This window comes from Cetorhinus maximus, chromosome 33 (assembly GCF_964194155.1).
Source record: "Cetorhinus maximus chromosome 33, sCetMax3.hap1.1, whole genome shotgun sequence".
NCBI lineage: Eukaryota > Metazoa > Chordata > Chondrichthyes > Lamniformes > Cetorhinidae > Cetorhinus > Cetorhinus maximus.
Genome location: NC_135911.1, coordinates 9,121,244 through 9,147,898, shown reverse-complemented (window position 1 = coordinate 9,147,898; position 26,655 = coordinate 9,121,244). Strand labels below are relative to the sequence as shown.

The window sequence follows — 26,655 nt, the reverse complement described above, 5'->3', positions numbered from 1 at the left end:
TGGAGTTTGTTTTTATTCATTCACGGGATGTGGTCTTTGCTGGCTGGGCCAGCATTTATTGCCCATCCTTAGTTGCCCTTGAGAAGGTGGTGGTGAGCTGCCTTCTTGAAACGCTGCAGTCCATGCAGTGTAGGTACACCCACAGTGCTGTTAGGGAGAGAGTACCGGGGTTTTGACCCAGCAACAGTGAAGGAATGGCGATATATTTCCAAGTCAGGATGGTGAGTGATTTGGAGGGGAACTTCCAGGTGGTGATGTTCCCATTTATCTGCTGCCCTTGTCCTTCTAGATGATAGTGATCGTGGGTTTGGAAGGTGCTGTCGAAGAAGCCTTGGTGAATTCCTGCAGTGCATCTTGTAGATGCTACACACTGCTGCTACTGTGCGTCAGTGGTTGAGGGAGTGAATGTTTGTGGATATGGTGCCAATTAAGCGGGGCTGCTTTGTCCTGGATGGTGTCAAGCTTCTTGAGTGTTGTTGGAGCTGCACTCATCCAGGCAAGTGGAGAGAATTCCATCACACTCCTGAATTGTGTCTTGTAGATGGCGGACAGACTTTGGGAGTCAGGGGGTGAGCTACCCGTCACACGATTCCTATACGACTAGTCCAGTTCAGTTTCTGGTCAATGGTAACCCTGAGGATGTTGATAGTGGGGGATTCAGTGATGGTAATGTCATTGAACGTCAAGAGGAGATGGTTGGATTCTCTCTTGTTGAAGATGGTCATTGCCTGGCACTTGTGTGGCACGAATGTTACTTGCCACTTGTCAGCGCAAGCCTGGATACTGTCCAGGTCTTGCTGCATTTGGACATGGACTGCTTCAGTATCTGAGGAGTTGTGAATGGTGAACATTGCGCAATCTTCAGCAAACATCCCCACTTCTGACCTTATGATGGAAGGAAGGTCATTGATGAAGCAGCTGAAGGTGGCTGGGCCAAGGACACTACCCTGGGGAACTCCTGCAGTGATGTCCTGGAGCTGAGATGACTGACTTCCAACAACCACAACCATCTTCCTTTGTGCTAGGTATCACTCCAACCAGCGCAGAGTTTTCCCCTGATTCCCATTAACTCCAGTTTTGCTAGGGCTCCTTGATGTCACACTTGGTCAAATGCTGCCTTGATGTCAAGGGCAGTCACTCTCACCTCACCTCGGGAGTTCAGTTCTTTTGTCCATGTTTGAACCAAGGCTGTAATGAATTCAGGAACTGAGTGGCCCTGGCGGAACCCAAACTGGGCCTCAGTAATTGCTAAGCAAGTAACGCTTGATAGCACTGTTGGTAACCTCTTCCAGCACTTTACTGATGATCGAGAGTAGACTGATGGGGGCGGTAATTGGCTGGGTTGGATTTGTCCTGCTATTTATGTATATGCCTTGGCAATTTTCCACATAACCGGGTAGATGCCAGTGTTGTAGCTGTACTGGAACAGCTTGGCTAGGGGCATGACCAATTCTGGAGCACAAGTCTTCAGTACTATTGCTGGAATGTTGTCAGGACCCACAGCCTTTGCAGTGTCCAGTGCCTTCAGCTGTTTCTTGATATCACATGGAGTGAATTGAATTGGCTGAAGATTGGCATCTGTGATGCTGGGGACCTCCGGAGGAGGCCAAGATATATCATTCACTTGGCACTTCTGGCTGAAGATTGTAGCAAATGCTTCAGCCTTATCTTTTGCACTGATATGCTGGGCTCCTCCATCATTCAGGATGGGGATATTTGTGGGGCCTCCTCCTCCAGTAAGTTGTTTAATTGGATGTGGCAGGACTGCAGAGCTTAGGTCTGATCTGTTGGTTCTGGGGTCGCTTAGCCCTGTCTATCACTTGCTGCTTATGCTGGCACCCAAGTAGACCTTTGTTATAGCTTCACCTGGTTGACACCTCATTTTTAGGTATGCCTGGTGTTGCTCCTGGCATGCCCTCCTGCACTCTTCATTGAACCAGGATTGATCCCCTGGCTTGATGGTAATGGTAGATTGGGAACTATGCCAGGCCATGAGGTTACAGATTGTGTTCAAGTACAATTCTGCAGCATTCTGATGGCTCACAGTGCCTCATGGATGTCGTCGAGTTGCTAGATATTTTCGAAATCGATCCTATTTAGCATGGTGGTAGTGCCACACAACACGATGGAGGGTATCCTGAAAGTGAAGACAGGACGTCTCCACAATGATTCACTCCTACTGTCATGGACGGATGCATCTGCGGTAGGCGAGGATGAGGTCAAGTATGCTTTTCCCTCCTGTTGGTTCGCTCACCACCCGCCCAGTCGAACAGCTATGTCATTTAGGACTCAGCCAATAGTGGTGCTACTGAGCCACTCTTGGTGATGGACATTGAAGGCCTCACCCAGAGTACATTCTGCACCCTTGCCACCCTCACTGCTTCCTCCAAGTGGTGTTCAACCTGGAGGGGCACTAATTCATCAGCTGAGGGAGGGCAGTACTTGGTAATCAGCAGGTTTCCTTGCCCATGTTTGACCTGATGCCATGAGACTTCATGGGGTCCAGAGCCGATGTTGAGGACTCCCAGGGCAACTCCCTCTCGACTGTATACCACTGTGCCGCCACCTCTGCTGGGCCTGTCCTGCTGGTAGGACAGGACATACCCAGGGATGGTGATGGTGGAGCCTGGGACATTATCTGTAAGGTATGATTCCGTGAGGATGACTGTGTCAGGCTGTTGCTTGACTAGTCTGTGAGACAGCTCTCACTAGCCCCCAGATGTTACTAAGGACTTAGGGTCGACAGGGCTGAGATTGCCGCTGTCAGTTCCGGTACCTAGGTTGATGCCAGGTGGTGCATCTGGTTTCATTCATTTTTTTGTGACTTTGAAATGGCCTAGCATGGCACTCAGTTGTAACAAACCACTAGAGGGCATTTAAAAGCCAATCACATTGTTGTGGGTCTAGAGTCACGTGTAGGCCAGACTGGGTAAGGACAACAGTTTTACTTCCCTAAGAGGGCATTAGTGAACCAGATGGGTTTTTACAATAATTGATGGTTCCATTTTAATTCCAGGTTTTTATTGAATTCAAATTCCACCATCTGCCATGGCAGGATTCGAACTCGTGTCCCCAGGGTATTACACTGGGTGTCTGGATGACTAATCCAGCCACAATACCACGATGCCATTGCCTCCCCCATGTATCTTCACTACATGGGCTGCAGCGGTTCAAGAAGATAGCTCACCACCAGCTTCTCAAGGACAATTGGGGATGGACAATACAAGCTAGTCTTGACAATGACGCCCATATGCCATGAATACAACATTGACTGAAAATGTTCCAACCCATCACCTCGTTTCTAAATTATTCCCCCTTTCCTTTTTTTAATGTTTACATTCAATGTTCCATAACCAATTAACTCAACAGCAGGTTTTACGCTGCTATTTTTGAGGCAGATGTTCCAAGGACACCCATGGTGAAAACCTCTGATTCCTCTCCCTCTCAGGGCGACATTATGCTCACTCACCTGAAAATCTTGGTCGTGTTTAGACCAGCAACTGCAACCACCACTTTCTCAACGGCAATTAGGGATGGGCACTAAAAATGCTGGCCCAGCCAGCAACATCCATGTCTTGTGAAAGAATTTTTAAAAAAGGAACATAAGAATACTTCATTGAGCAAGCTCTGCCATGTCGTGCACTAAGCTGGGTCTACCCTTCGAACTTCAAGTTTGGCACATTCTCCATTCATTTAATAATCCCTACAACCCAAATATTGATCCCTATCAAGTACCTGAATGAAACCTGTATCAATGGCCTCATGTGGTCGCGCATATCACACTCCCACAACATTTTGTATGAGGCATTCTTTGGCTGGGTTAACTTTACAACACCTTGGTTCTTACTTTAAATAGATGGCCCTTCATTACACATCTTTTTCCAGTACAAAAATCCATGTTGTCAATTCCAATTTCTATTCTCACTCAAGGTATGGTTAATGTAGCTAAGACCCTCAACGATGCTCATGGCTTCAGAAGGCGCTGGTGGGCATCACCTCCATCAGATCACTCCTCATCTCTTGGGAAGTTTGCTCAGCCTCCGATCAGAGCTAAGGTCCTAAATGGAATAGGGAAGGCAAATTCACAGCAGCACTTTAAATTGTAACTACAATTGTAGGATAAGTACTGAACTACAGTCACAGAAAGAATGATCAGGGACTGAATTGTCACCAGAGTTGGGTAGTAGAAGCAAAAAAAAAGGAATAATTTAGGCAGTTAGATATTGAGATCAGGGTATATTAGCTTTCTAATGGAAGGATCAGTCAGTTTATGAACAGGAATTTTATTTCCTCATCAATTACCAAATTTACATTTCCCTGTTCAATTTATGAAATTCGAATTTGAAATTATTTGAATAAAATGCTCCTTCAATTTATGGCTAGCATTTAATTAGATGCATGTGAGGCACTTTTTCTTTGCTCTTTTCTCTGACAATTTGAAGGTATGTGTCTGGATTCTTTAGGTTTTAATTCCCGCTGCAACTCTTCTGACTTAATTATTTTAGCTCGAGTCCCTCAACATTGGATTTCAAAACGTTTAAATTAAGCTAGAATTATCTTCTCCCGCTCTCACACACTCCATTAAATGTCTCCGCACTGCCTAATCCCACCCCCACCTCTCCCCGCTTTCTGCCCTTCGCAAGGGCGACGCCGCCTCTATTTATAGTGCCCGCTCCCTCTCACCTGTCCCGGGCGGGCGGCACGTGATTTGCGCTCCGCCAATCAGAGCTCCGCCGCTGCCGGTTGGGCGGGGTCGCGAGCGCCAGGTGTGAAGAGAGCGCGCGGCTCACGTGCCCAGGGAGGAGGCGGAGCGCGAGGGCTTTGAAAAAAAGGCGCCAAAACCCACATCGGTCACCCAAAAATGGTGGGGGGAACAACATGAGGGCTTCAAAGGGGAAAGAAAAAAAACTTGACATCTTATTATATAAGAAATTTCTTGCTGCTTAAACCCACCCCCGCCCCCCTCCCCTCCCCACTTTTAGGCGCACCTAATCTTTCATTTTATCTTATGTCTTTTTCCTGAGGTAAAATCATCTCAAGTGTGGTTGAAACAAAAAAACAGAAAATGCTGGAAAAACTCAGCAGGTCTGGCAGCATCGCTGGAGATAGAAATACAGAGTTAACGTTTCGAGTCCGTATGACCCTTCTTCAGAGTACAAAAACAGAAAATGTTGGAAAAACTCAGCAGGTCTAGCAGCAAAACCAGAAAATGCTGGAAAAACTCTGAAGAAGGGTCATACGGACTCAAAACGTCAACTCTGCTTCTCTCTCCGGCGATGCTGCTAGACCTGCTGGGTCTTTCCAGCATTTTCTGTTTTTGTTTCAGATTTCCAGCATCCGCAGTATTTTGCTTTTACCCCCAAGCGTGGTTGAATTGTTTTAAGAGCCAGATGGTTGGGTGCTGAAATCGGGTGCCAAAGCAAAGGAGGGCAGTGGGGAAGGGCCGAGCGCTCGCTCGCCTTGTGGAGAGGAAGACCCAAGGCAGGGTGCAGAGAAAGGAACACGAGGACAGCACTTGGGCACCCAATGTCAGGCTCAACAGTCACACCAAGTGTGGAGAAACCTACCTGGCCCTTCACCCCTACTGAAGAATGGCTCACAACACCGGGGACCATATTTAAAATAGAATGCCACATTGTGGAGCATTTTTGTGTAATGATTCTGAGTGTCATCATTCACCTGGAAATCTTTGTCCCAGTTACACTTTACAGAGAATGACTGAGCAATGATCTACAAAAGCCATTACAGAAGCCCCTATCAACCCAAACAGGTGGCTGAAGATAGGAATAAATACACTTAAAGCAGCAGTTAGAACTGAAGGCTTATGATAAGCTGTGCTGGCATGTAAACAAGCATAGATCTCTTGATCTACATTTGAGCTTCCACTACAGTATTTGGACGCTGAGCAGCTTGTGTCTGTGCTGCAATGGAAGCTGAGGCATTGGCCACTAGATATTGCTTCACAGCTGGGTCCACAAGTACTCTGATGGAGTTGTCCACCATTTCCAGGGCGGAAAGGATTGGCTTCAGGCTCAGCACGAAAACCAATGCCAAGTTGGAGCCGGACATCTCCATGCTCCTTGACAGTGACAACCGATTCCGTGGCAGGCTTACGAGTGCACCAATCATCTCTGTGTGCATGCCCATCACTCTTATCCTCTACTCATCAGAGTTCTCTGGAGCAGAACTCGTCTGTGCCCTCACCCTCCAGGAGCTGGCACATGCGCTATTCTTTCCATGTAACATATTCATAGTGAGAAGATTGAGAAATCATAGAATAGTACAGCACAGGAGGCCATTCAGCCCACTGAGTCTGAAACAGCTCTTCAAAGAGCAAGCTAATGAAGCCCGCTCCCCAACACCTTCTGCATAGCCCTGTAATGTTTCTCTTCTTCAATTATTTATCTAATTCCCTTTGAGAGTTGCTATTATTACTGGTGATTTTAAATGGAAATGGACGGTTAGGACTGGAGGCCATGCCCATAGATGCCAGCTGGTATGGCCTGTCACAGAATCATCATGTTCTGGAGCAGGCATCCTCAAGATGTGGTGAGTGTGGGCTCACAATAGTACCTTAAAAATAAATGTTAAAGTTCCTGAGAGAACATTGCCAGTTAACAGGGAGTGAGTGGTTAGTTTAGGTTGTCATGTAACTTTCCTGGAGCCACAGGAATAGAGAGAAATTGCTGAGAGTTTTCTTGAAGTGGCCATGTTTCTTTATCTCTTCTAAGAGGCAGCATTCTGAGGTGGTGCAACAGCAGTGTGTGTCGATATTGTTCACTTGATGGGGTAAGCTTGATGGTCTTTCTTGCCCACCTTGTACATGTATAATGTGCAGATTGGGCCCTGTATCTGGGCCCTGCCTAGCCTGTCACTTATAGAGTGTGGTGTGTCTGACCACAGAGTGCCATAGGTTTACATGGACTGGGTACTTACTGTGTACATTAAAGTATAAGATAGCTTTTGTGACTTGTGTTATCCTTACAAATGTGTATATGTCTGTAAAAGTATAGTTGTTTGTGAAGGAGTGTTGTAATATAGTTCATCTTTTCTTGTTGAATAAATGTTTTATTCTTTTGTAAAAGGTTCATCAGCTGACTCCTGTAACTCTGTTCAGTAGCTACTCCCCCATGTATCTACACAAACAAAATAAAAGTTAGGATCTATCAAGCTGGATTCCACTCTGGGATCAGGCTTGTCCAGGGTAATCTCAGCTGGAATTGTAACAATAGCTTGAACAAAAACTCTTCCAATACTTTTTTAAAGTGCCAACTGTAACATCCTTTAATTCACTGGTACCTGATCTTATTGTATCAATCTCATGTGTGGTGATATTGTGGATATGTGACTGAATTTATAATCCAGAGGATGGGATATCCGGAGGTGTGTGTTCAAATCTCATCATGGCACTTAGTGTATTCAAATTCAGTTAATTAAATAAAACCCTGAAAAAAAAACTATTGTCAGTAATGGTGACCATGAGACTATCAGATGCATCTGAAAACCTAACTAATGTCCTTTCGGGAAGGAAACCCGCTACCAGTTCCCAATCTGATCTATGTGTGACTCTAGGTACACTCTGAATGGGCCTAGCAAGCCCCACAGTTGAATAAAATTCCCTTCAAAAAAGTACAGGAGCTAGACCATTGGCTAGACCACTTGACATGGACCTACGTTTTGGATTTAGAAAAGGACAAAAGCACACTGGGTCCAGTCGACCCTGAAAGGCTCCCCCCACAAACATATGTGCACGTGCGCCAATCTTGGGAAAGCTAGTTAAGCAACAGCCTGGCATAGTCATTACTTACAGAATCACACCTATCATCCAGGGTCCAGAAATCCTTCACCACTATCGCTGAGTATGTCTTGAGGGGGTAGCACAGTGGAACGCAGATAGGAGGGAATGACCCAATGAGGACTCATGGAATCAGGTCAAATCAGCTCTGGAATTCCCTCTAAACTTCTCTGTCTCCGCTTCTTTAACAACCTCAATTGATGTATCAGTACTCCTCCCTGTCGAACACCATTTGGAAGAAGCACTGGGCAAGGGCACATAATGTACTGTGGAGACAGGGAGTTCAATGTCCAGAGCCAGCACCACAATTGGCCGAGCTGGCTGGGTCCTGAAGGACATAATTGCGAGGCTGGGCTGTTTGCTGGTGATGAGAGAATAAACAAGTGGGAAAACATATTTTAACTTGTTCCCACAAGTCTACCTATCACAGATTAATGAGGCTCTTTAACACAGCCACAACATCAACATCCCCTGCTTGCGCATTTACCGACTAATCGGAGACGTCAGGCCTTGTCCACTTGGCCAGAGGTTCTGCTGTGGGATTTTAGAAATTAAAATAATGTGTTATTTTCCAAGGATGAGAGGAAGAGACCAGCCCATCAAACCAAGCAGAGATGGATGGAAATGGCAGAGGTAGTGAGCAGCGGGAGTGTCATCCGTCAAGCCTGGTGGCATTTTCCCAAAGGGGGCACTCATAATGCTCTGTTTTTTATCCTTAAAGAATAAGATAGCGCTGAACTGCAGGGAGAGGCAGAGAACCAGGCCCAGCAGTGACAGATATTTTGACAAACACTAGCAATGTGTGCCCATCTTGGTCCACTGAGAAGGAGGGGTCAGCAATGACCTGCCATGAATGCCTGGGGCTCTTGATCGAGTTGAATTGCTTGGAAATGGCATTCAGGCAAGCTGAAAGCTCTGATCCTCAGTATGTCAACCACATTTTGGGATCTCGCCTCCTCTGCCTCTGCCCTGTTGAGTGACATGTGGCTGAGGAAAAGGCAGCTGGTGTTGCTGCTGCTGGTTTTGCTCCTGCTGTTGTTGGTGTTGCTGCTCCCTCGTGTTCCTCATCAGAGGTTCAGGGTGGAGCCGGGGTAAGCTGCCCCCTGTGCTGTGGGGAAGGCCGACAGCAGGGAAATGCAGATCAAGGTGAGTGAAGTCCAAGACAGGTGAACTGTCTTCCGGAAAATTGGAAACCACCTGTCAAGCAGTGAGAGCTCACTTTCAGAACAAATGTTGTGAACAGCAGCCTCTCAGTTAGACAGGGCTGTAGCTCTTCAGACTGGCTGAAAGGAGCAGAATGTGGATCTAAACATCAGGGGGCATTAGCACAAGACAACTGATAAAGTATAACCTAAGAATGCCAGTCTGATTAGTGAGAGCTCCTGCAGATACAAGAGTGACTCTGTGTTGTAGGTGTATTGGGGACATGTGCAATGTGTCCACCAAGGCGTTAGCACACTGCGTATATTATACACAATAATCTGATACACATTCCACCAAACCATTCAGACCATCAATCAGAAACTGGCAAGATCACGATCCCAGTAATTCGGCTCAACTGTTTGGATCTAGCACCCTTGAATAACACTGTATTGATCTAATTGGCCGAGCGGTGCCAGCCCTCGTCACCCTGAGTAACAATTGGACCGTGGTTGGTAAGCTAATGTTTCCCTAACGTAAAGATGAGTTGTCTTTTTTCTTGAAATGACTTGGCATTCTCCGGTGTGCCCCTGAGATTAGACTAGCAGCATTCAATACAGGGGCTTCTGAGAGTGACTGCAAAATAACGGTTCCCTAAATTAATGGAGGGTGGTCTTTACCCTTCAAATGGCTTGATGTCGTCCACTGTGCCACGGAGATCAGACATTCAGCACAGGGATGTCTGAGAGTCAGTTTGTGAGGCCAGGAAAATATTAATTAGTGACACTTTCTACCATAATATTCTGGAGCATCTGGACTACCTCAGTCATCTGCTGCTCAGGGTGGATTACAGATCAGCTGCTTGTCCCAACACCTGCGGTCTGTCCGCAAGAAAGACCCAAACCTCCCTGTCGCTTGCCATTTTAACACTCCACCCTGTTCTCTTGCCCACATGTCTGTCCTTGGCTTGCTGCATTGTTCCAGTGAAGCCCAACGCAAACTGGAGGAACAGCACCTCATCTTCCGACTAGGCACTTTACAGCCCTCCGGGCTGAATATTGAATTCAACAACTTTAGATCTTAAACTCCCCCTCCCGCCATCCCCACCCCGTTTCTCCGCCCCACCCCACCCCACTTTTTTTCAATAATTTATATAGATTCTTCTTTCCCCACCTATTTCCATTATTTTTAAATCTAAAACTAAAACCTTGTTAGTCTGTCCACCCCACCCCCACTAGAGCTGTACTTTGAATATCCTGTCTTCCATTCTTAATTAGCACTTTTCTTAGACAAATATCACCATCTTCAACACCTCTTTGACCCTTTTGTCTGTGACATCTTTTGATTATCTGCTCCTATCACCGCTTATCTCCACAATCACCACACCCTCAACGTCTCTATTCCCCCCCGCGCACCCCACCCCCCCACCACCCCCCACCCCCCCTGGTTTTGTTCCTCCTGCTGTTGGTGTTTGCTGCACCTCTTGTTCCTCATCAGAGGATCAACAAGGTGGAGCTGCATGGGGAAGGCCGACAGCAGGGAAGTGCAGAAATTGGAGATAACCCATCAAGGAGTCAAAGTACGCTTTCAGGAGAAGTGCTATGAGCAGCAGCCTCTCAGTAGTCTTCACACTGGCTGATGGAGCAGAATATGGATCTTACCAACAGGATACATCAGTACAACTTGGCTCAGGAAAATCTCTTAATAAGGCATGATCTCAGTTTCAAAACTAGTTTTTTTTTTGAGATCTCCTAATACTGGAGAGCAAGTCCACCTGCTTTCCCCAACCTGGGCACCTATTCATTGTTAACTTTTACGCCCCCCCTAGAACTCAGATCATTGACAACTAACTGTAACCCAGAGTAAGGAAAATAAGATGAGCAAACACACCCCACAACACACCAGGAGACAAATCGGTGGACAGGAAATGCTGTGTTACTTGTGAAATGAACAAGGTTTTACAACGGGCCAGTTTACAAGGGAGCTGAACCTCATCCAGGTATTCTGTACAGAATTCTGGGAACTAACCAGGTAGCACTGGGGACAAGGATGGAGATTAAAAGTCAGTTGATAAAATATTATCCAACAATGCCAGTCTGAATAGTGAAATTTCTGGAGACACGAGAGTGACTCCATTTTGTAGGTGTGCTTGGGAGACATGTCGTGTGACTTCCATGTCCGTTATTACACTGCAGGAATAGAATAATCCGATAGGAATTGCACCTAACCATCCAGGCCATCAATCAGACACTGACAAGATCCAGATCCCAACAATGCAACCTCACTGTTTAGGTCTAACACACGTGAATAACAGTGTGTTGCTCCAATTGGGCTTGAAGGACCAGCTCTTGTCACCCTGTGTAACAGGTGGACTGTGTTTGGCAAATTAAAGAAGGATTGTCTTTATTTTTCTAATAGCTTGGCATTCTCCTGTGTGTCCCTGATATCAGACTGGCAGCATTCAACACCAGGAGTGTCTGAGCCTCACGGTTTGTGAGGCCAGGAAAGTATTAATTAGAACCACCTTCTGGGCAATATTCTGTGGCATATGGACTACCTCAGTCATCTGGTCAAGATGAATTTCAGAACAGCTGACTGTTGTGTTTCGCACTCCGACTAAATGTGGCATCAGGAATTTCAGGAAGCAATGAATGGCACCTTATCCTAAGGGACCAGCACATGGTGCTGAGGTCGGTGGCAGGTTGGGAAACTGTTTGGCTGAGGAGTGGAGTTAACTGTGGCTCTTTAACCCAGCCATGGCATCAGTATCCCCGGTTCTGCGTTTGCCGGCCTTGAGATTTCGCACTAGCTGATGCATTGAGTATGTGAAGGGACGAATTTCTCAGGAGGCTCAGGCTTTCGTGGCAGGTCGCTGCTGCTGACATCTGCAGCATCTGGACCACATTTGACCCTGGCAGAGGTTAGAATGGGTGAACTGTGCATTGATTCCTGAGGTTTCAGCAACCCCAGGAATGGAGAGAAGTGGGGGGGCTGCTCCGCCAGGTCTCGGACGCTTAGCCGGAGGTCCTGCTGTGGGAACTGAGGGAATGAAATGATGCGTTATTTGCCAAGGACAAGAGGAAGAGGATGGCCCATCAAACCAAGCAGGGATGGATGGAAGTGGCCAAGGCAGTGAGGGGCAGGGGGGCCGGAGTGAAGCCAGTCGTGAGTTTCCCAAAGATGGGGCACTCACAATTCTCTGGTTTTTCTCCTTACAGAAGACAGTGCAGAACGAAAAACATACGAGCGCACGAATTATGATCAGCAGTTGTCCACTCAGCCCGCCAAGCCTGCTCCGCCATTCAATAAGTTCGCGGCTGATCTGATTGTAGCCTCAACTCCACATTCCCACCTACCCCCGATAACATTTCAACCACCCTGTTGCTTTGTCAAGAATCTATCAAGCTCTGCCTTAAAAATATTCAAAGACTTGCTTCCACTGCCTTTTGAGGAAGAGACTTCCAGAGGCACACTACCCTCTGAGAGAAAAAATATTACAGAACTGCAGAGAGAGGCAGAGAATCTGGGGCTGGCCCTCCAGCGACAGACATCTTGATGAACACTGGCAACGTGTGGTTCCACTGGGAAGGAGGTCTTGATCCAGGAGACTGCAGATGTTTTTGCAGATGCAAAGGATTTTGACCCAGTGACAGTTAAAGAACGGCAATATATTTCCAAACCAGGATGGTGTGTGGATGGAGGTGTTCCCATGCATCAGCTGCTCTTGTCCTTCTAGATGTTAGCGGTCATGGGTTTGGAAGGTGCTGTCTAGGCTTGGTGAGTTCCTACAGTGCATCTTGTAGATGGTACACACTGCTGCTACTGTGTGTTGGTGGTGGAGGGAGTGAATGTTTGTGGAAGGGGTGCCAATCAAGTGGGCTGCTTTGTCCTGGATGGTGTCGTGCTTCGAGTGTTGTGGGAGCTGCACTCACCCAGGCAAGTGGAGGGAATTCCATCACCCTCCTGACTTGTGCCTTGTAGATGGTAGACAGGCTTTGGGGAGTCAGGAGGTGAGTCCTTGCCGCAGGATTCCCAGCCTCTGACCTGCTTTTGTAGCCACAGTATTTATATGGCTAGTTCAGTTCAGTTTCTGGTCAATGACAACCCTCTAGATATTGATAATGGGGGGTTCAGTGATGGTAATGCCATTGAATGTCAAGGGGCGATGGTTAGATTCTCTCTTGTTGGAGATGGTCATTGCCTGGCACTTGTGTGGCACGAATGTTACTTGCCATTTGTCAACCCAAACCTGGATATTGTCCAGGTCTTGCTGCATTTGGACATGGACTGCTTCAATATCTGAGGAGCTGCGAATGGTGCTGAACATTGTGCACTCATCAACGAACATTCCCACTTCTGATCTTACGGTGGAAGGAAGGTCATTGATGAAGCAGCTGAAGATGGCGATGTCTGATCTCACTGTGAATGCTCAGTGAGGTGAGGCTTGCTCTGTGTTGTCACAATTTGACTGAAACAGCTAAGGGAGCCTCACCTTAATGTAAATGTTGGTCAAACACCCTTGGCTTTCATTTAGGTCACAATGACAGAATGGTCTAGAAGGTAGAAACAGGTTCCTATGTGGTTACAAGCCAGAGAACAGGGTCCGAGAACAATGGGACAGTGGTGGGAAGGTTTGCCTTTTCCTTGTCCCCTTCTTTTGGTGGAGAATGACTCCAATGCTCCAGTGTCCTTTTGAAACAGTATTTGTGTTTCTTGGAATTGTACACCTGAGTGCTCCAGGTCGTCAATGGTTTGGATGCCATCGATCAGGATCCACTGATGCTGGCTTAGTGCCAGAGAAAGGGGAGCCAGTTGGTGCTCAATCAAGTCCTTGCTGGGTTATATGTTGCTGGAGATGAGGCAGTTCCAATAAGCCCTATTCTATACATGCAGGCATCAGGGCTAAATATCTACCGGGGACTTTAATTTTTGCCCAACCTCTAGAATATCCCAAACAGTGCCAGTGATATTATGTGGCTGAATATATTACAGAACAGGGCATGAGCATCAAAGTCACAGGCTGGCAGTCAGATGGTCCATCAGGGACTCCAAGCAGAGACCTGAGAGTGGGGCTGATTAACCATCAGACGTCAGGCTCCAGATATGAAGACATGGAAGATTTACTCTTGGCAAACTATTATATCCTCTTGTGCAGAAATATTAACTCAGTTTGCAACGTCCTTCACAAATTACACTACAAGATATCCATGTTGAGACAAACCTTTCAATGTCAGCAAACTTCCACTGAATCCACCAGTTGATGACGTTGCCATTGATCACGCTCCCTTCACAAAGCAAACTTGTTCCGATCTTCTAGCCGACCACATTCACTCCTAGATAGATCAGTCAGTTAGTTAGCCGAGAGTGTAGCTCCAATTCCTTCACTGAGACAGGGTGTACAGCCTCCTGCCTCCAATCTACCCAGTTTACAAACCTATTGCGATGTCTGAAGTCACTGTGATGCTCAGAGTGAGGGTGAGGCTTGCTCTGTGATATCATGGTCTGATTTAACCAGCCTCACCTTGATGCAAGTGTTGGGCAAACAGCCTTGGGTTTCATTTAGATCACAAAAACGACAGAATGAGCTAGGATGTAAATACACGTTTCCCTCTGGTTCAAACCCAGTGAACATGGCCGGTGAGAGATGGTAATGGGATTGTTTGCCTTCTTGGTGACTCCTTCCCTTGGTGGAGTATGATTCCAATGTTTTAATGTCCGTTGAAACAGTGATTGTGTTTCTTGGGTTTGGAGCGCTATGGAGCTGGGCACATCAGATCATCGGTGTTGACAGGCACCATTGATCAGGATCCAATGATGCTGGCTTGCTGCCAGAGACAGGGGAGCCGGATGGTTCCATTGGGGATCTCAATTAGAGCTGAATCAAATTCTTGCTGCGCTATATGTGTTGTTGCTGCTGTGGATTTTCAACAAGTCCTTTGTGAGAGAATGGCCAGGGGTGATGCGCCAGTTCCAGTCAGCTCTATTCTGTACATGCAAGCAAGTTAGGGGGCATGGGGGGGTTGGTGTGTGGGGTGGGGGGTAATGTCCACATGTGACTTCAGAGTGCTGCTAGCAAACATTGATCATAGTTTCCCAAACTCTGGAATATCTCAAACAATTCCAGTGATATTAAGGTGAATATAGTTACAGAACGGGGCATGAGCAGCAAACTCTCAGGCTGGCAACGAGACGGTCAGTCAGGGAGTCCAAGGAAAGACCTGACAGTGGGGCTGATTAACATCCGACATCAGGCTCCAGACACCTGACTACCGATGAGTAATGACATGGATGGTTTACTCATGACAACAAATGCAACTATTCTATCTTATTGTGCATAAATATTAGCCGTGTTTGTAAAGTCCTTCACAAGTTACAGTACAAGATATCGATGTTGAGACAAACCTTTCAATGTCAGCGGCCTTCCAATGAATCCGTTGATGACGTTACCATTGTTCACGCTTCCTTCACAAAGTAAACTTGTTCAGATCTTCTAACCGACCACGTTCACTCCTAGATAGATCAATTAGTTAAGTGCAGCTCCAATTCCTTCACTGAAACTGACTGTACAGCCTCCTGCCTCCAGGGTACCTGGTTTACAAGCCCATTGTGATGTCTGATCTCACTGTGATGCTCAGAGTGAGGTTGAGGCTTGCTCTGCAATGTCATGATTTGACTGAACCGGCTAAGGGAGCCTCACCTTGATGAAAGCATTGGGCAAGCACCCTTGGGTTTCATTTAGGTCACAGTGACAGAATGGTCTAGAATGTAGAAACAGATTTCTGTGCGGCTACAAGCCGGAGAACAGGGCCCAAGGTCAATGGGCAGTGATGGGAACGTTTGACTTTCCACACCCCCTTCTCTTGGCCCCAATGTCCCTCTGAAAAATGGGTTTTGTTTCTCGGGTTCAGACCGCTGTAGAGCTGGTCACTGCAGATCACTGGGGGTGCCGGATACCATTAATCAGGATCCACAAATGTTGTCTTGATGCCAGAGACAGGGGAGCTGGTCAGTGGCGTTTGGAACCTTAGTTGGAGCTGAATAAAATTCTTGCTGGGCTATATGTGTTGTTGGAGCTGAGACTTTTCAACAAGTCCTTCCTGAGAGAAAGGCCACTTCCATTAAGCTCTATTCTATATATGTAGGTAACAGGGGGAAATGCCTATCTGGCTCCTTAGAGTGGATCTAGCAAACATTGATCACTTTTACCCAACCTCTAGAATATCTCAAACAATTCCAGGGAGATCTACAAATGACGTTAAGTAGCTGAATATAGTTACAGAAGAGGGCATGAGCAGCAAACTCACAGACTGGTCAGTCAGGGACTCCAGGCAGGGATCCGAGGGTGGGAATGATTAACCATCAGAAATCAGGCTCCAAGCACCCGGCTTACTCGTGACAACAAATAAACTATTCTGACCTACTGTGCAGCAGTATTAACTGAGTTTGTAATGTTCTTCATAATTTACAAGATATTTACGTTGAGACAAAACTTTCAATGTCAGCAGCCTTCTGTTGACTCCACCAGTTGATGACAATACCATTGTTCAGACTCCTTTCACTTGTTCAGGTCTTCTAGCTGATTAAATAGCACACTGTACAGCTCCATTTCTTGCACTTAGACTGATTATGCATCCTCCTGCCTTAACTATACCCCAATTTGTAAACCTATGGTGATGTTTGATCTCACTGTAAGACACATTGTGAGGGTGATGAGGCTTGCTCTCTGACATCACAATTTGATGCCCTCAGTTAAAGGGGCCGCAACTTAATGAAATCGTGTTTGGCAAACAGCCATTTAGTGTACCACCTATCGCAAAATTGAGTTAATTATGGAGCATGAAGTCCATTTGGTGAAACTTCAATCATCCATCCGGAAAGACCCGTAAGCCCCTCATTGCTACATCTCATTGTTTCTCAGTAAACGTTTCCACCAGGTGTTGCATATTATTTTCAGGGTGGTAACAGATAAATACACTGCCCAGTAATCGTGCGAGTCTGTTTAAGGCTCACACGGGTAAGCCACATTTCCACTTGCACATGAACAGAATCACTGGTTTGCAGCAATTGAGTGAATGTAATGGAGATGATCGTCCAAAATAAACAAGGCGCTGTTATTCCCCATAATTGGGACCGTTTGCTCACAGTTATTGAAAGTGACGTGCTATTTTATTATACGATTTCAAAATGGTCAAACGTTTGGGGGTCATGTCCATTTATACTGCGTGAGGAAGAACAACCAGCACCAGTTTATGGATAAACACTGGCCTGCACTCCTCTCCTGCCACTGTGCCCTCCTCTACTGCTCCACAAATGCCCTGCCCTACCCAGGCCTTGTGTTATCACACCAACCCAACCCTCCCCAGTCAATTCCTCCTGCCCTGAGGACATGGACTGGTGACTTTGCATGTGTGCGGCTAATCTTCACCAGAAAAATCCCTTTCTACAACGCAAACATTTCTCTCTCTATTTCTCAAAACCAGATTTTCTAATTTCAGTCCCTTTGGTCGTTTCTTCATTTGCTGACGCCAAAGTCTTTCCAGAACTGTGGAATAAATCAGAGAGAAGAGTTTAATTCCATGCAAGGTCTGTTCTTGGTTCAACAGCAGATGCTGAAGGTATATAGGTAATACTGAAAGACACATTGCATTCATCTGACTTGGATGATTACTGTAGTGTCACAATATGGGCATAAAGCATAAAGCTTACTCATTGAGAAATAAGCCTCAATTTATTCTAAACAGAAATACAATGTATGAACTGAATTTACCTTTTACCATCCAAAATACAATCTAATGATTTAAGGAAAACCCCTCACAATACAAAATTATTCCAAAACTAATTTTCCTATTTTAAAAGTCGGGAGTAGCAATTTATGAACTGGATTTATCTTTTCCTCGTTTTTCAATTCAGTTTTGGAAGTTTTACTTTAAATTATTTCGTCAGTTTAAGTTATGACCAGAAATTTAATTAAATGATGTGATTTCCTCCTCCCCACCCCCGGCGTTTTATTCTTTGACACATTCAAATTATTTCTGTGAATGATTTAGGCAGCAACTCTCCTCGCTTTTTTCTTTCTCTCCCAATTGCAGTCCCTCAGCGTTTGACCTAAAGGTTGGACTTTATTTAGAATTATCTCTCCCTCTCACACAGCCTGTTCAATGTGCCCTGCCCTGCCCTGCCCTCTGCCTAACATCACTTACACACACCTCTCCCCTCCAAGCACTTTGCGCCGATCGCCCGGCGACGGCTCTCTATTTATAGCGCCAACCCCCGCCCCCCCTACCACGCCGTCAGCACGCGCTCGCCGGACTCGCCCCACCCACCAATCGGAGCGCTGCCTCTGACGGTTGGCTGGGGCGGGCAGCGCGCGCCTCACGTGCCCAGGGGGGGAGGCGGAGGGCGAGGGCTTTGAAAAAAAAGGCGCCAAACTCCTGCCTGGATCCCTCACGGGTGGGGGCAGGGGAGCGGTGAGGCTCGAGCCGTCCTTCAGGGAGGGGAAGGGGGGTCGGAGGTATAAATAGAGGCGGTGTCGCCTGACGGTCGGTAGAAAGCGGGAGGCTGCAGGAGGGAGAAGGAGTGGGGAGAATTAAGGCTGGGTGGAGACATTTAAACAGAGACAGATAGAAGATAAATCTAAATTAATTTAAACCTTTCAGATCAAACACTGAGGGATTGGAGCTGATAGAAATAACTGAGGAGGGCTACAGCTAGAATTAAACCTTAAATAATTCAGAGAAGTACTTTAAAGCCTCAGAGGAGAAAAAAAACGAGCAGAGACTAAATTTACCTCAGATTATTTAATTAAATTGCTAGTTGTAAATTAAAGGGACGTTTTGCTGAAACAATTTCATAAATTGTTTTGAAGAAAAAAAAATTGCACATTTGGTAAATTGATGAGGAAAAGAACGACCCAGTTCATAATTTGCATTCCTGATTTTTAGTTTGGGATAATTCGGTGGTGTGAGGGATTTTTAAAGAAAAAACAGGTTTTATTTCGATTCCTCTGAGGTTTATTCAGTTTGTAAATTGTATTTAATATTTTAGAAATCTGTTTGGTAGTTTATTTCTGTGAGAAAGAAGAGGAACAAGAATTTCCTGAGGGGGGGAAACAGGAGCTGGCCCGGTTACTTTTAGTGAGAAAGAGACTGAGGTGGTGTTAGTCTGAGGGAAAGTCAGAAGAAAAGACAGCTTCAGATATTAGGACCATAAACATTGGACGCTGCTGCTGATAGGAAAGTATTTCACTGAGACTGGGCTTCATTTCGAGTCTGTGAGGGAACAAGAAAAGTTGGGGGGGAAATAACAGTCCCGGGACACAACCATTGAACAGACTGAGGGGTAGATAAGGGCACAAAAGCTCGAGGGAAGAGCCCAGTAAATAAGGTGCCCGACCTTGGGATGGGGATGGGTAAAGCTAAGAGTGAGGGGGCAGATACTGGAGAGGGAAAGACCACGTCTGAGAGGGGGAAATCCGAGGTAAGGTCACGGGGAGGTTTGAAATGAAAACCAGACAGAAAATGCTGGGTCCGAGTATTTATTGCAGCTTGAGGTTGGGGAAGGTTCATCTGGTCGGTCACATCAACCCTGTCAGTAGGAGGGAGTGAGTGAGTTCCCCAATGTGTCGATGGGATCACAAATATTAATATTGACCAGCGAGACCATCTGACTGACCCTTCCTGTAGAAATAAGCAAAGCCCTTATCTAAATATCAGCTTCAATTATTGCATATCTTTTTTTTTTCCTACCCTCTGACCCAGGTGACTGTTTCCGTTCTTGATAATTCTTTCTGTGGCCTTAATTCTGAACTTCTCTTTTCCCAGGTTTCTCCAAGTCTTGTAGTTACAATTGAATTTAAAGTACTCCAAACAGCCATGGGGGTGGATAGAGGAGCAGATATGTAGGCAAATCTCAGAGAAGTGTAAAAATAAGAGGGCAATAATAGTAGGGGATTTCAACTTCCCCAATATTAATTGGGATAGTCTTAGTGTGAAAGGCTTAGAAGGGGAGGAATTCTTAAAGTGCATCCAGGAGAGCTTTTTGAGCCAGCACGTAGAAAGCCCTACAAGAGAAGGGGCAGTACTGGACCTAATCTTAGGGAATGAAGCCAGGCAAGTGTTAGAAGTGTCAGTGGGGGAGCATTTCAGGGATAGTGACCATAACTGTAAGATTTAAGGTAGTTATGGAAAAGGACAAAGATGGACTGGAAATAAAGGTCCTGATTTGGGGGAAGGCCAATTTCAAATTAGCATTGAAAGGGAGGAGGTATTAGCAGTTTTAGCGGACTTAAAAGTGGATGAATCCCCAGGCCCAAATGAGATGCATCCCAGGCTCCTATGTGAGGCAAGGGAGGAGATTGCAGGGGCTCTGACACTAATTTTCAAATCCTCTCTGGCCACACGAGAGCTGCGAGAAGACTGGAGGACGGCAAATGTGGTACCATTACTCAAGAAGGGTAGTGGGGATAAACCAAGTAATTACAGGCCAGTGAGTCTAACATCAGTGGTAGGGAAACTATTGGAAAAAATTCTGAGGGACTCGATTAATATCCACTTGGAGAAGCAGGGATTAATCAGGGATAGTCAGCATGTCTTTGTCACGGGGAGATCATGTCTAACAAATTTGACTGAATTTTTTGAGGAGGTGACTAGTTGTGTAGATTGAGAGCAGTGCAGTTGATGTAGTCTACATGGACTTCAGCAAGGCTTTTGACAAGGTCCCGCATGGGAGAATGGTCAGAAGATAAGAGCCCATGGGATCCAGGGCAATTTGGCAAATTGGATCCAAAACTGGCTGAGTGGCAGGAAGCAGAGAGTAATGGTCGAAGGTTGTTTTTGCGATTGGAGTGGTGTACCGCAGGGATTGGTGCTGGGACCCTTGCTGTTTGTCGTGTACATTAATGGTTTAGACGTGAATATAGTAGGTATGATCAGTAAGTTCTCAGATGACACGAAAATTGGTGGTGTCATAAATAGTGAGGAGGAAAGCCTTAGATTACAGGATGATTTAGATGGGCTGGTCAGATGGGCAGAGCAGTGGCAAATGAAATTTAATCCTGAGAAGTGTGAGGTGATGCATTTTGGGGGGACTAACATAGCAAGGGAATATACAATGAATGGTAGGACCCTAGGAAGTACAGAGGATCAGAGGGACCTTGGTGTACATGTCCATAGATCCCTGAAGGCAGCAGCACAGATAGATGAGGTGGTTAAGAAGGCGTATGGGATATTTGCCTTTATTAGCCGAGGCATAGAATATAAGAGCAGGGAGGTTATTTTGGAGCTGTATAAAACGCTAGTCAGGCCAACAGCTGGAGTACTGTGTGCAGTTCTGGTCGCCACACTATAGGAAGGATGTGATTGCCAATGAGAAGGTGCAGAGGAGATTCACCAGAATGGAGCCTTTCAGCTTTGAAGAGCAACTGGATAGGCTAGGGTTGTTTTCCTTAGAGCAGAGGAGGCTGAGGAGGGACCTGATAGAGGTATACAAAATTATGATAGGTAGATAGAAAGAAACTTTTCCCCTTAGCAGAGGTGCCAATAACCAGGGGGCATAGATTTAAGATAAGGGGCAGGAGGTTTAGAAGGGATTTGAGGAAAAATGTTTTCACCCAGAGGGTGGTTGGAATCTGGAACACACTGCCTGAGTGGGTGGGAGAGGCGGGAACTCTCACAACATTTGAGAAGTATTTAGATAAGCACTTGAAACGCCATAGCACACAGGGCTACGGGCTAAGTGCTGGAAAATGGGATTAGATTAGATAGGGGCTTGATGGCTGGCACAGAACCGATGGGCCCAAGGGCCTGCTTCTGTGCTGTATGACTCTATGACAACTACTGCTGTGTGATTCCATTTAGCACCTTAGCTCTGATCAGAGACTGAGCAAACTTCCCTTGAGATGAGGGGTGATCTGACCCCTGATCTGCCTACGACATCCTTCTGAAGGCAACTATGGATAAACGCAAAAAATAGGAGCCTAAGGAGGCCCCTCGAGCCTGCTGTGCCATTCGGCAGGATCGTGGATGACCTTCTACCTCAGCTGCATCTTCTCACACTACCCCCATATCCCTTGATTCCCACAGCATCCAAAAATCTGACGTGAACACACTCAACAGGTAAAGAATTCAAAAACCTGTTAAATGATGACATTTCCCCTTGGGTTGGAATCAACAGCAGCAAATCGGGCGTCCTCCCGTTTCCCAGACTCCACCCCCCAACCCCAGTGAAAAATAGGGCATGATGACGTTGGGTCGACAATACGACGTCATCACGCCTGTCTCTGAAATTAAGGAAGGTGAGTGAGTGTGGAATTTGGGAGCCCGCCCACCATTTTGATATTACTAATTAACAAGCTATTGAACTTGCTAACGACCCTATTGCCTGCAATTTTACATTTTTTGGGTGCCTGGCGTGCAAAGGTTTGGGAGTGTTTTACTGCGGCTATGACGAGGCAGCACAAGGGCGGAAGAAAAGGCCTGCCAACAGGACCATGACTGAACGTAGGAGCAGATTCTGCTGGCTAACATTTAACATGATCTCGACACCATGAGTGAAAACAAAAAAAAAAGGAATTGGCAGGATAAATGTTTTCTAGGATTTATTCCCATCATAGTGAAATCTGTAATAAAGGGACATTGAGTAAAATGAGAACGAAGTTATGGAAAAGTTAGTCCGGGAAAAAAGTTTTTGCAAAAGGTGAGGACATAAAATCCGCAACCACAGGAAGCCATTGATACAGATTTATTTCAGGTATTTAAAAGGGATAGAAACTTCAATTGTAATGATATGAAATGCATGGAGGAAGTGTCTTAAAATGGCTGAGTTTAAAAAGGGTAGACCCACCATAACCAATGGCATGGCAGAACTTCCTCAATGATCTGTTCCTGTCTTCCTTGAAGTATCCAGACTAATCTCAACCACAACCTTCAGGTAAGTGTGAATAATGTTGCACTGAGGTGAGAGGAATTGGAGGCTTTCACTGTGGGTGTCCTCAGACTTGCTCAAAAACAACAGCACCAGAAACCTGCTGGAAGTTATTTGACCTCATTTGGCGACGGAAGTTGCATCTTCACATAAAGAAGGAGATGGAGAATAATTTTAAAAGCGGGGGGAGGTGGGAGAGCATTTCTAACCATTTTGTTTTCCCTCTCCAGACATCCTCTGGAGCATGTTAGCATCCACGCTGGCTGTAGAAGGTTTTGCAAGACAGCAATCCTTCAAGAAATTTCAACATCATGTTGTCATTTTGATTTCTCTGCTCCCAATGAAGGCAGCTGACGATGGGAGCAAATGATAAAGTAGATATATGTAGGTACTTGTATGACACGCCACCCCACCCCCCATTACCAGTCCTCACCCCGCCCTCCCCACCAAGCCCACATGTCACCTGTGTGGAAAGATTCTTAACAGGAGGACCAGGATGGCTTTCTCACTCCCAACAAATGTGAGACTGTGAAAACCATGGGTATGTATGAGCTTACTCAAGGGCCGGAACTAAGAGACAACTGGTCTGGAAAGCAAAACAGCTTTAAAAACAGGTCTAAAGATTGTTTCCATTAACTTGCATATCATGAAGTCCCTACATGATATTTTTAAACCTTGGGTCTTTGGGTTACCATGCCAAGGTGATAGCTTACCTTTTTTTGCAGGACTGTGGAATACTGCACCATAGCTCCTACAGGCAATGGCCGGGATGGTGGTCCAATGGGCCACCGATCTGGTCAGGAGGTAATAGGTCCTGTTCCTCCGTCCTTGGTTTTCTGCTGCGGGGAGGCAACATCATCATCTCTGAAGTTAAGGATGTGGTGGGCGGGCAACTCCTCGCAGCGGTTGTAATGTGCAAAAACACCCCAGACTAGTTAATTGATATGCATGCCCTGGCTCAAATCAACAACCAGCTGGCTATCCTTCAGCAGCTCCCACTGCTGCTGGCGATACCCAGTCTAGTTATTCTGGGTGGTAACTTCAAATCCGTCATCGATGCAGCTGGACTGGCTGACAGTAAACTGGACGCCACTCCCAGACTCCTGATGGAAATGGTAAAAGAAGGCAAGCTGCACGACATCTTCGGCAACCCTGTGGACAGAGTACTGCGCAAATACACCCAGTGGAGGCTACGTGGCCCATCCATTCCAGGATAGACTTCCTGTTTGTGTCCTGAACGTTCACAGATTCACCGACGTTAAGCCAGTGCTATTCTCAGGCCACTGCCTCCTACTGGTCAATGTCACCTACAAGAAGACCAGTGTGTAGGCAGGAGGACGTGGAAGCTGAATGTGAAATTGTTGACCCCCAGAAAACATCAATGAACTCATAATGGATGACAAAGCTTGGAGGACCACGTGAAACCCCTGTTTTGAGCCCCCGACGCACAGGAAGAGATCAAGGCAAACATCAAGAGGTTATTCATCCTCAAAGGTGTTCAGAAGGCGAGAGAGAGAGAAACTCAGGTAAGTGTCCCAAATCCAGATAAGCATGCAGAATCTGCACCTACAGCAATCGATGGGCTTCATTGTCAAGGAGGATTTCCAAGAGGTGAAGAGCCAGCAGGGAGCATTTTTGGGTAAAATGAACTAACACTTGGACGTGTCCAGCTTTGTTTTTAATGTGGCGTAGTACAACAACCCCACTATCATGACTTTGGATCGTTTTGTAGGGAGGCTCTCTTTTGTGATTTTTCTACTAACAATCAGTGCTGGCCTTTTCTAGTGACATGAAGAATGAATCCTATATTTGTAGAGCTCTAGTTTGTGAAGATTACTGATTTACTGCCTGTATATTTCAGGAATCACAGTCATTTTACATTTCCAGATTACAGACAAGTTTAAGGACGTTGCCGTTCATTTTTCCAAAGATGAGTGGGCAGAGCTAAGTGAATGGGAAAAAATCCGTTATAAGAATGTGAAGCGGAACTATGAGGCCATGCTTGCAATAGGTCTGTACAAAATTAATGTTTTTCTTTCCTTTTTACATTTCTCTCCTCCTCTGCTGAAAACTTTGATGTATACTGGCATAGTATTCTTCCAATATTACACCCAAATTAATAATCTTCTGCTGAATGGACAGACATTTTGACTGGGATTTTCCATTTCACCACTACTGACACGCACAAATAATGGCTGTGAAATCACAGGCTAAGGTTCAGAATTTCCCAATGTACATTCCTTCTGTGCGTCAGGAATGCAGCAGTGAAAAATCCTGTCTAAATGTTAGCAGTAATGTGATGTGGGGACAGCAAAGCTGATCCTTGCTCACCTGACTAGCACATGTGTACTTTTCAGCAGTGACCAAATGTTAAACTCCTGCTTGATAGTTTTACTCCTAAATTGAGATCACTGATGAAATTTTTGGGTTACTGTGCTGGAGATCAGCTAACTGCCCAACACACATTGAATCTTGGAATTTACGGTCTTCATGACTCTAAAATCATAATTATGCAGTACATTTTACCAAATAAGCTACATTGAGAAGCTGATAACTTTCATCTTGAAATTCTTTCCAACGCCACTAATCCCTTCCAGGCAAGCAGCTGAATGTAGCTAAAAGTCTGTTTGAGTGCACACTTCCTCGGCACCTGTCATTGTTGTTTTGCAGTAGGTGCTAGAATATGTACATTTTCTCCCTTCCCTGAGAGGACAGTTTCCAAATGAAAGCTACAACACAGTCTCCATTATCTGATTTCCAGTCAATATTTGAGTTTTACACCACAATCAAATGCAGTGATTTATGTTAGAGAGACGATAGTGTCCATAGAAGGGACAAAATTATCTTGACTTCTTGTTACCATTGGTTTGCAGCAACACATTTGTGTAGAAATTGTCCTGAATGGTAAATGAGTTTACAACTCAGTGTTCCCATTCACAAAGGGAAAGATTACTATAGTTTATATATGTAGTAGCGTTGCCGTTAGCAAGAACACAGTTACTGTTTTAAAGCAGTAGCAGTGAAATGAGGGGTACTGTTCTGTTTCACTTTATGTAGAGATGAGTGGAACTGGATGTAAAATAGTGATTGAAGTTTTCTTCTACTTAAGCAAAGTTGACTGGACTCTGTTATACTCGCTGTTGGTCATTAAATCTCACAGTAGTGTGTCATTACATCAAATCACACAAGTGTTCATTCTTTGTGTGCGAGCTTTAATTATAATTGCCCTTAGACAACTGAAATAAAATCAGAAACGCTCATAAAATCAGAAGGGTCAAAGGCCTGAAACGTTAAATTACCACCTCCTTCTCTATATAGATGTTGGCTGATCTGTGGACCGTTTGCATCATTTTCTGTTTTTATTTCAGGTTCCCAGCATGTGCAGTATAGTGCTATCTGTTTATCTCCTTTAATGTGTACCAGTGTGGCTTTTCCCCGTTATTTTTACTGAACTCACTAAATTATAATTATTGAATCCTAACTCAAGAATAAAAACAATAAATGTTGGAATAATGGAGGTGAACTGTACATCTCAGATGTCATTACTACCCTGCCCTTTCCTCGGATCGGAGAGTGAACCTCATCTGTCACAAATGTAAATCTCCTTCCCTTTGACTCTCAAGTTCGTATAATAGACCATAAGACATAGGAGCAGAAATTAGGCCATTCGGCCCATCGAGTCTGCTCTGCCATTCAATCATGGCTGATAAGTTTCTCAACCCCATTCTCCCGCCTTCTCCCCGTAACCTTTGATCCCCTTACCAATCAAGAGCCTATCTATCTCAGTCTTAAATACACTC

The 26,655-nt window shown here is 45.6% G+C and overlaps 1 protein-coding gene across 4 annotated transcripts in view; it reads right to left on the bottom strand.

Annotated features, from left to right (window-relative positions):
* LOC144671582 (histone-lysine N-methyltransferase PRDM9-like) overlaps window positions 1-26,655 on the bottom strand; it is a 55,355-nt gene that overhangs the window by 19,133 nt on the left and 9,567 nt on the right. For 2 of the 4 annotated variants that reach the window (XM_078533540.1, XM_078533542.1), the window contains exons 2-4: window positions 15,338-15,445; window positions 14,157-14,268; window positions 3,848-4,058 (exon numbers count right to left, since the gene is read on the bottom strand). In XM_078533540.1, coding sequence (XP_078389666.1) covers window positions 3,848-3,898 — 51 coding nt within the window. In that variant the 5' untranslated portion in view covers window positions 3,899-4,058; window positions 14,157-14,268; window positions 15,338-15,445. Of the gene's footprint in view, window positions 1-3,847; window positions 4,059-7,808; window positions 8,157-14,156; window positions 14,269-15,337; window positions 16,675-26,655 lie in introns of those variants that run through there. The other 2 variants (XM_078533541.1, XM_078533539.1) reach the window with 2 other exon arrangements.